This window comes from Prosopis cineraria, unplaced genomic scaffold (assembly GCF_029017545.1).
Source record: "Prosopis cineraria cultivar Desert tree isolate PC_DT_omini unplaced genomic scaffold, ASM2901754v1 PC3, whole genome shotgun sequence".
NCBI classification, from domain to species: domain Eukaryota; kingdom Viridiplantae; phylum Streptophyta; class Magnoliopsida; order Fabales; family Fabaceae; genus Prosopis; species Prosopis cineraria.
In genome coordinates this window covers 6428074-6438091 of record NW_026555334.1, presented here as the reverse complement: position 1 = coordinate 6438091, position 10018 = coordinate 6428074, and the positions used below count along the sequence as shown (strand labels likewise).

The 10018-nt window shown below is 33.9% G+C and overlaps 1 protein-coding gene across 1 annotated transcript; it reads left to right on the top strand.

Moving 5' to 3' along the window:
- Positions 1-785: 785 nt before the first annotated feature.
- Positions 786-6165, top strand: LOC129306354 (uncharacterized). Its single transcript, XM_054946907.1, has 8 exons — positions 786-1138; positions 2481-2790; positions 3073-3357; positions 3558-3623; positions 4486-4539; positions 4638-4745; positions 4997-5078; positions 5698-6165. Exons 2-8 carry the CDS (start codon positions 2593-2595, stop codon positions 5877-5879), a joined length of 975 nt encoding a protein of 324 aa, XP_054802882.1. The 5' UTR covers positions 786-1138; positions 2481-2592; the 3' UTR covers positions 5880-6165.
- Positions 6166-10018: the final 3853 nt, after the last annotated feature.

The following is a 10018-nucleotide window of genomic DNA, read 5'->3' as shown; positions in this document are numbered from 1 at the left end:
GAACTTACATAATACTTGTGTGATTATTCAAAATGCTTTACAAATCAAATGTCTCATTATTTATAGATTTCACACTCATACTCCCTAACGACTATTTCATAATTATCATTAACGGCTATTTCCTAATAACTGTTATTTAAATTTAAACTAACTAATATTACAAAACTATAACATTATCACTCTTTGATAATGGATATTGTGACTTCTATCCCCTCTCTGGAATTGTCAAAAATATCAGAGATTTTTTTATGAGAAATTAAATTATTACTTTTGATCACGTTTACAGGACAAACAACTGTACTGACTTTCTATCTTACAAGACTTCTTATAAAGATTTTGATACTTTTATCTTTATCAACTTGCCTCTCGATTGTATAAGTCTTATAGCTTTTGATATGATTAGACCTTAGTCTTTTTGCATGGTTTTATCCTAACCTTGTATTAAAAAAAAAGTATAAATCCAAAAGTTACTTTAATAATTTCAAACCTATGGGATTTGAAGTGATGTTACTTGTAAGGACTTTCTCGCACAATTTTTTTTTTCTTAAAAAAAAGGGCTGAAAACGCATTTCCTGGTGCTCATTTTCTGGTGATTTATTACAATTTTTTATTTTAAGAAATATAAATTAAAATCTTAAGTCTAGATCACCATTAAATTATGTGGACGGTCCAGATTTCGTGAGGGTGATTGATGAGCATTGGAGCTTGTGGGATCGGAAACTCTCGTCGTTCCAAAATTCTGATGAGACTTGGTAATATGCAGATGAAAAGCCGAAGAGGTTAACGTACTATGAAAATTCACACGTTTTCATAGTGTTTGTCCATAGGAGATGAATTGTTAAAATGCATCTGAACAAGCATCCCTGTTGTTGGAAGATAGCACGCCAGGGATTTGAACTGCCAAAAACCAGCAAACTTATTAGTAGAAGTTAAAATAATATGAATAAACCAGCCCTAGAATTCCAATTTCAATTCCCCAATCCGTAGTTCTCTTCACTGTCATTCCCCACGACCATCCATCCCTTTTCCGCGCGAGCGTTGCGACGAGCACCTCCATCTGCAGCCACCAGCGACGTCTACTACAGCGGAGCGAGCGGCGATTCCGTCGTTCCCCTTCTTTTCTACAGCCTCGGCGAGGGTTTCTGCCTTTCTGATCATTTAATAAGTGTTTCTTGTGATTTCTTCATAGTTTTACAAGATATCCTTTAATATATGAATTGCTTTTGAATCATATTATGTTTGCTTTTTGAATCCGATTCTTTCCTTGTTGGCTAGTAGTTTGTATTTGCTTCTTGTCGAATTCATTCTGCCTAATTTCGCTTCAAGAGGTAACGGCAAGTCCTCTTGTGACAAGAGCAAATCTTGAGAGTGAAAGATTTGATGAACCATGACGAATGAGTGTGTTCACTTGAGTGTTCGGGAAGGACGAAATATTGGCGGCGTTGAATCCTAGGACTATTTATGAATGATAGCTTGAGGCTGAGATTGTATGACCTCTGTGGACCATGATAACAAGAAAATACGAATGATACCTCTTTGCTTATAATTCCAAATTGGCATGGTTGATGATTAATTTGAGAATAGGAGAGCAAATTTGGCAGAATTATTTGTTTTGTGGTTGGGAGCATATAGTTCAGAAGTATATGCCTTTTCAAAGTTTCACTTTAGTCTCCAAAACTAAAGACTTACATGCGCATCGTATCATATATGGATGGAGAAACAATAAATTGATGCCTAGTTCGAATTGGAAGACCTAGTTCTGATATGTTGACTCTATGTCTGCATGATTCATTATATGCCATATCCTATGCAGAAAGAAAATATTCTTCTGTGGTAGAAATAGAAAGTTCTTTTAAAAACATGCATAATCTTTTGAAGTTGCAATATTCACTCTTTCAAGTACGATCTTTCAATATCTTTACGTCAGTAGGCTTATCTTATTTCATACAAGGACTTGTGAATTTAATTATATTTCAAATCGCTTCTTTCATTTTTTCCCCCTTCTTTTGATTGGGTAATGCTCGGGCTGTGTATACCTCTCTTCTGAGATGTGTTGGCCTTGATTACACTCTTCATAAGAGTTACTGGTACTGAAATTAATGACACTTCTAGCTGTCGTTGCTCTTTATGAATTCTTGGAACAGTTTAGCCTATGTTTGGAAACCGATTGGAAATAGCTTTTTTTTTTTTTTTTTTTAACAACTTTCAAGACAAAACTACTCACATAAAACCATGTCTTGACCAAGACTAATGGATTTCCGAACATGCACTTAATTGTGACTGTTATGCAGTTATTTGTATTATTGTATTAATGTATTACTAGTGTGAGTCTTGTCCATTGCATAAAATCTGAAAAATGAGTTGTGCTATTTATTACTCATGAATAAGGTGGCTTATTAGAGTTTTTATGTTATATATATGTATGATATAAAAATAATTGTCCTGTTTACTTAACTGTTTAACCTTCATTTGTTTTGTAGAAATGACATCATATTATTGAAGTGCTATCTGCCTTTTCCTTGAGCTTACGAGCCATTGTTAACACTTGCAACCGTAGCAGTTGAGGCAAGAAATTTGACGTAGTAGAAGAAGATGGGAGAAAGAAAAGTGTTGAATAAGTATTACCCACCAGATTTTGACCCCTCAAAGTTGCCTAGGGTTCGAAGACCCAAAAATCAGCAGATCAAGGTTCGCATGATGCTTCCCATGAGTATCAGATGCAATACTTGTGGGAATTATATCTATAAAGGCACTAAGTTCAACTCCCGAAAGGAAGATGTTATTGGCGAGGTTACATCTTCTACATCACTTTTCAGTTTCTTTGTTTTCCTTTTCATTTTTGTGATTTTTTTTTTTATGATTGTCTTTTTCTTCTGTGTAATTTGGTATGAGTCTTTTCTCTCAATGGGCATGGTAAATTATCTGTTCCTCCCCCCTGTTATTTTGGATTTTCATTTTGAGTAACCTAAAATTCACTATTTGATTGGCATTGACTTTGCCTTTTGATTTATATTTTGAGCTTTTAATGACAAATGCTTTGTGGATTTATTTTATTTTTTAATCTTTTGGCAGACGTATCTGGGCATTCAGTTATTCAGGTTTTACTTCAAATGCACTAAATGCTCAGCTGAGCTTACTATTAAGACAGATCCACAGAATTCAGATTATGTTGTAGAATCTGGGGCGACAAGGAATTTTGAACCATGGCGGGCAGAGGATGAGGAAGATGAAAAAATGAAACAGAAGAGGGAGGCTGAAGAATTGGGAGATGCTATGAAATCCCTGGAAAATAGAACTTTGGACTCTAAAAGGGAGATGGACATCCTTGCAGCACTTGATGAGATGAAGTCTATGAAGGTACTTGTTGCTTTGATTGTTTTCTATTGAACATTTCAAATTTGACCCTTCTACATGATTATATTTTAGGTTAGCATATGTTGCATGGTGTCATGTGGGCTTGGCTTTTTTTTTTCTTTTTAACCCAATCAATGTCACTTGTTTATGAATTCGAAGTCAATCTATAGTGATTACTAACTCATGCCTCATGTATTTTCTAGTCGAGGCATGCGACTGTCTCTGTTGATGCAATGCTGGAGGCCTTGCAACGCACAGCAGCTGACCAGGTAAGATTTTCAATTTATATTTTATTTGCTTTTAATGATTACTCTCTCAAGCAAGTGATTATAATTGATTTTACAAGTAAAACGTGATATAAAACAAGGATATTCTTGGCATGCATTTGGCATGTAGCTTTAACTATAAGTTTGTTTACTTGTATTAGTTAAATCATTTAATCAGTTGAGTTGATATTTCATGTTCCCTATGAACGGTCAATTTGGTAGTTGATTGGATCGTTAATTTGACACAAGCAGATGATTGTATAACTCTTGGATGAAATTGAATTAAATCAGATGCAGTGTTCATATATTATCTTACCATGCACGGTATGACTGATTTAATCACTATTATCTAATTTGCTTAATACATATTTTACATGCTTTATTAGTTCTGCTGTATTGAGATATCTACTAGAGGGAAAATCCCAATCAACTACACCTTTTCGTAGGTGAAGTTAAAAGTTTCACATCCTCTAAAACTTCTCATTCAACAGGAGTGATTTTCTTTTCTGTTATTTCTATTTTATGATTAATTAAAATTTTTCACTCACTCAATTTTCTTTGCCAAATATTTCCAGTAATATGTGAAGATAACAATACAATTTTCCTGTTTAGGTTTTATTCTGTTTTTGCAACGTTATGTCCATGTCTTTGGGTTATCTAGGTGGGCGCTCAGCTTGGGTTGCAAACTTGAACACAAACCTTTTTTAACTGCTAACCTGAAAAACTTGGGAGACCACTGACGTAAACAATTTTATGTCCTAAACACAAAATATGGGCATATCAAGCGTATAACTTTTGAGCTTTCTTTAATTTTTCATGCTTCTATCTTGACAATTTTATTGAATTGTACATTTTATTTTGTCAGGAGAAACAGTTGGAAGAAGAAGATGAAGCACTGATAAAATCTGTTTTCTCCAGCGTAAGCATTACCATTCTGGCAATTACTTTTAGTTAATCTTTCAATGTGCATTACTTGTTCGGAATTAACACTGGCTTTCATTCTATGACTATAAACAGAAATCAAAAGAACTCGTCAAAAGAATTCGTGATGAAGATTTAGAAACTGATGATTTTATTATTAAGCCTTCAAATGGAAATGGCGAAACATCTGACGATAATATGAAGGTATGAATGCTTCATACATACATGTATTAATATTCCTTCTATTTTCTATTTCTAAATTGATTGATATTTACCTTGAATGTGGCAACATTTTGTTATTATAATTACTTAAGCCAAGAATACTATATATTAATTTCACATCTGGAGATCCTGCTAAGTGGGTATTCTTAGTTATCAATAATTTCCCAGCAGATTAAGATGTTGACATTATGTAATAACTGTGTTGGCTTATGTTTCACTGTGGTTGCGTGCAGAGAAGAAGAATGTCTGAAGAGTTTCCAAGCAAAGCAACTGATGCTCTGACAAAAGCTAGCTTGGATAATTCTGGCAACCCAGGTATGTGCCCTTTGGGAGATCAGGCAGAGCAACTAATACAACAAATCTAGTCAATGCATTATATATGTGGCATTTTTAGCATTGTTGTCCAAACTGGGTGGATTCATCTTGATTGAAATGTGTGATTAAACGGAGATAAGATCCTCTTTGCTGCATTAGAGGTAGCTGGATTAGGGGGGAAGATACATTTGATGTCTCTCTCCAGTTGCTGCTGTTGTGAAACTGGAGAGAAGTTTAATCCACTAAGCTTCATGTTTAGGACAAAAAAATTAGTTGAGATTTGAAGAAAAAAGGGTACCAATTAATATTAGGTTCAATTCTCTGTGCAATATCAATATGTAGTGGGAGAAGGTACAAGCAACATATGGAAAGTGGGATAAGAGGAGCGCAAATGACCAATAGTTTTATCAAATATATTGAGCAAAGCGACTGACTATCCCAACTTTGTATATTTCACTGAATTGAAAAGAAGTTTCAGCCATCATAGTCCCGAAACAAAAGGTTTCTAATTTCTGCTATCAACAATTAAGAAATATGTCTTTCTGTGACTTTACAGTTAATGCATCATGCTTCACTTTTTTAACTGATATATTATTATTTAACTCATGATATTTTGCAGAAACTTCACGAGTCTCAGAGACTTCTAATGGTCCCAAGCCTTTTCATCCCTTGGTGAAGATCAACGTTGTCAAGAAACCAGTTGAATCCAAGCAGAAGGAAATAGAGGAGGAAGACAGTAAAATTGACACAACCAGTGGACTTAAATCCTTGTGTCAAAACTATGACAGTGATGATGATTAGTAATTGTTTACATATTGCAGAAAGATTTACTTTTATTTTTTTCCCCTCAGTAGTACTTGGTCCCATTTAATTGCAGCCATATTCTCAAAGTGGCTGATCGATGCATGGTCCAATTGTGAGATTAGAATTCTAACTTTGCAACGGCGGTGGGGATCTATATAATCGAGCAATTCTTGCATGTACTTTTTTTGGCTTGATTCCAATTGTAAGATTTGAATTGTAACCCTGCAATGGCGGTGGGGATCTATACAATCGAGAAATTCTTGTATATACTCTCTTTTTGGCTTGATTCTTGTAATGCTTTCTGTAAACAAAGTAAACATTGGACAACGTGCAATCATGTTATTTCGCTGAAAAAAATTTTCCAACACGTCAATAATGACTAATCTTTGTTTTCCCTGTCGATTGGAAGGGATAAAAAGCACACTGTAATTTTTGACAGAATCTCTCTTGGTATGTTGGTAAAAAAAAAAAAAAAAACTCTCTTGGTATGAAAATGATTTGCAAGTTGATGTTTTATGCAATTTAACCTAGTTCACAACGAGCACTTCCAAAGCCATTTCCTTTTACATTGTCAAAAAAAAAAAAAAAATCAAGGAATTTATTATGTATAATAGGATTGTCTTTTTAGATCATGTTTTTAGAGAGCTTAATTGTTGTGCCAATTGACTTGCTTATCTGTTGCAAGTTTGTAATAGTAACAGAGATAGAATAGGATAAGATGGTAGGTAGAAGGGAAGAGAGATAGAGAACACCAGAAAAGAGAAAAGGAAAGAGAGAAGAACATGGAAGAGAGGGAAATCAGAGAAACTGAGAAACTTGAATAGTATGTTTATTGATTCAAGAGATAATTTACAAGTCAGATGACCTAGTATTTATAGGCTTCAATACTCATCTATCTCCTAATGACTATATATCCTAACTAACTATTATTTAAATCACACATATACAATTTAATTAATATTTCATAATTATAAAACTACGACAATACCTCCCTTGAAAAGATCACTGCCCTAAAGGATTTTTAATGATAAATTGAGGAAATTTCTACTAAAATTGGTGTAAAACCATTCAAGATACTTATTTATCCGACAACTACTTCTACTTAATCAAAATTTCTGTAATGATCCTTCCCCTTTTTCTACCAACTCTCTTTTGTAGAACACGTTCGAGCTCTAAAGCTGGTGGAACTTCAAGTCAATCAAGGGGTGGATGCCTCTGTTTCACCTTAAGATTAGGACATAGCCTAAGTATAGACATATGGAATGTTGGATGTATTCTAGATTCAGGTGGTAGTTCCAACTTGTAAGCCATAACACCAATTCATTCAAGAACCTTCTAGGGGCCAAAATATTTAGGAGCCAATTTTTGAGTGCTTCTAGTAGTTGCAGAGATTTGTTTATAAGGCTGTAACTTGAGAAAAACCCATTAACCAATAGCAAACTCGTAATTTGTCCTTTGTGAATTAGTTTTGTGCTTCATTGTGTTAGCTGCTTAATGGAGATGATACTTTAAAATAGCCATCAGAGCTTCTCTAACTGAAAAAACCTATCTAAAACATCTAAAATAGAACTATGAGGCACATAAGGACAGTGAATAGGGGCTTTTTCACCATACAAAAGTTCATGTGATATTGCTTTAGTAGCTGTATGAAATGTGGTGTTGTACCACCATTTAGCTTGTGACAATCACTTGTTCCAATCCTTTAGTTACTCCCAATACATGCACTTTAAATAGGTCTCCAAACATTTGTTTAAAACTTTTAATTGCCCATTCATTTGAGGGTGATAAGATGTAGAAAGGTGTTGTTTGATTCCTAAAGCTGCAAGAATTCCTTCCAAAAACAACTCACAAAAATCGAGTCACGATCACTTATAATTTCAATGAGAGCACCATGAAGTTTATAAACAAAATCTATAAAAAGCTATGCTAAAGAAGAAGAAGAATAAGGATGAGTAAGGTGTATAAAGTGAGCATACTTACTCATTCTATCAGTTAATATCCAAATTATATCCTTACCATGAGATTTAAGAAGTTCCTCAATAAAATTCATAGTAATACTTTCCTATACTTGACTTGGAATAGGAAGAGGTTGCAATAATCCATGAGGAGCAATAGCCTCATACTTATAGCACAAAGTATCATATTGTTTAATAAGATCTATTAATTATTGATCTCTTTTTCCAGCGAAATAATGCTTTGATCCTGTGGTAAGTGGTTTAAATCCTAGAATGCCCTCCTTGAGGCCTAGAATGTAGCCATTCTAAAATTTGCTATCTCAAAATAAGATCATTTCCTATCACCAACTTGCCCTTCCTCCTCAACAAATCTCCATCCCAAGAAAAATGCCCCCAGACACCATTATTTTCTTATTTTTTTTTATGAATTTTGGTAGCCACAGCATCACTACTCAAACTTCCCTTGATCTTGTTTAGTAATTCAGGAGAAAGGTGTCTAAAACCATTTGCATCAGTTGTCTTTTGGGTATTCTAGAAAGAGAATTAGCTACTGAATCATCATTCCCTTTCTTAGATAGCATCTCATAATCAAACCCAGTTAATTTTGCAAAAAAAAAAAAAACATTTGAATGAAGTCTTCAACTTCTGTACGAGCAAGTATTTCAAACTTTATTGGTCAAACTTGATTATAAATCACTTCCTTTCAAGATATTGATGCCAATGAAGTATATCTAGTACAATAGCCGTAAACTCTTTTTCATATACAAAAAGTTTCTGATGCCATTCAGGTAACCCTTTGCTAATGAATGTAATTGGTTGACCTTGCTGCATTAAAACAACCCGCATACCAAAACCACATACATCTGTCTCCATAATAAATTCTTTAGTAAAATCAGGAAGAGTAAGGACAGGTGCTAATGTTTATACCTTTTAAGGTTGTTAAATGACTCAGAAGCAAAATCTAACCATTTGAACCCATCTTTCTTAAGAAGACAAGTTAGTGGCTTTGCTAAAGCTCCATAACCTTTGATAAACCTTCTATAGTACCTTTCCATCCCTAAGAATACCCTAAGTTGCTTCATAGTCTTAGGTTTAGGCTATTCAACAACCACTTGAATTTTCTTTGGATTTGTTTTAATTGTCATATTACTAATTATATGACCTAAATATTCCACTTCAGTTGCTACAAAGGAGCACTTGCTCTTCTTAACATTGTACTAATGCTTCCTTAAAATGGAAAAAACTTCCATAAGGTGTTGTACATGATCATCTAAATTAGCATTGTAAATCAATACATCATCAAAAAAAAAACTAGCACAAATCTTCTCAAATAAGGGCAAAATATGCTATTCATGGCCCCTTAAAATGTTACTGAGGTATTAGTTAGGTCAAATGCATAACCAGCCACTCATAGTGCCTATTATGTGTTTTAAAAGGAATTTTTATAACATCTGGAGGCACCATCTTGATTTGGTGATAACAAGCCCTTAGATCTAATTTTGTAAACTATTTTGCAGTACTTAACTCACTAAAAAGGTCTTTTACCAAAGGAATGGGATATTGATTCTTAGCTATTTTTTTTAACTTCTTATAATCTATATACATCCTCTAAGTACCATCCTTCTTTTTAACTAAAACTATAGGAGCAGAAAATGGACTTGAACTTTCTTGTATTATTCCCCCTTATAGTAATTCCCCCACTAACATCTTTTTAAGCTGAGGGATAATTGTAAGGCTTTAAATTTATAGGATTAGTACCCTCTTAAAGGATAATAGAATGATCATTATGGAAAGGTGGTAGCCCTTTGGGTGCTTGGAAAAGATTAGAAAATCCTTGTAAAGTAGAAGAAAATGCTTTTGGAATTTCTGGGCAGCTCTGTATAGAGAAACTTTCCTTCTTTTCTTGTCCCTTAGTTATTAATTGTAGCAAAAATACTTGATCAGTATGAAAATCCTTAATTTCTAGCCCCTTTGGATATACCACTCGTAGGGTATTAGGAGGATTAGCTTGAAGTTTGTACATTTTTCCTTCAAGCCAAAAGAACATGATTAGTGATTCATAATCCTAGAAAGCATTTTTAATACTTTTAAGCTATTTAAGCCTAAGTACTAAATCATAAGTATGCAATTCAAGAATTTTAAAATCAAAAGAAAATTCTAAGCCTTGCATTCTCCATTTGA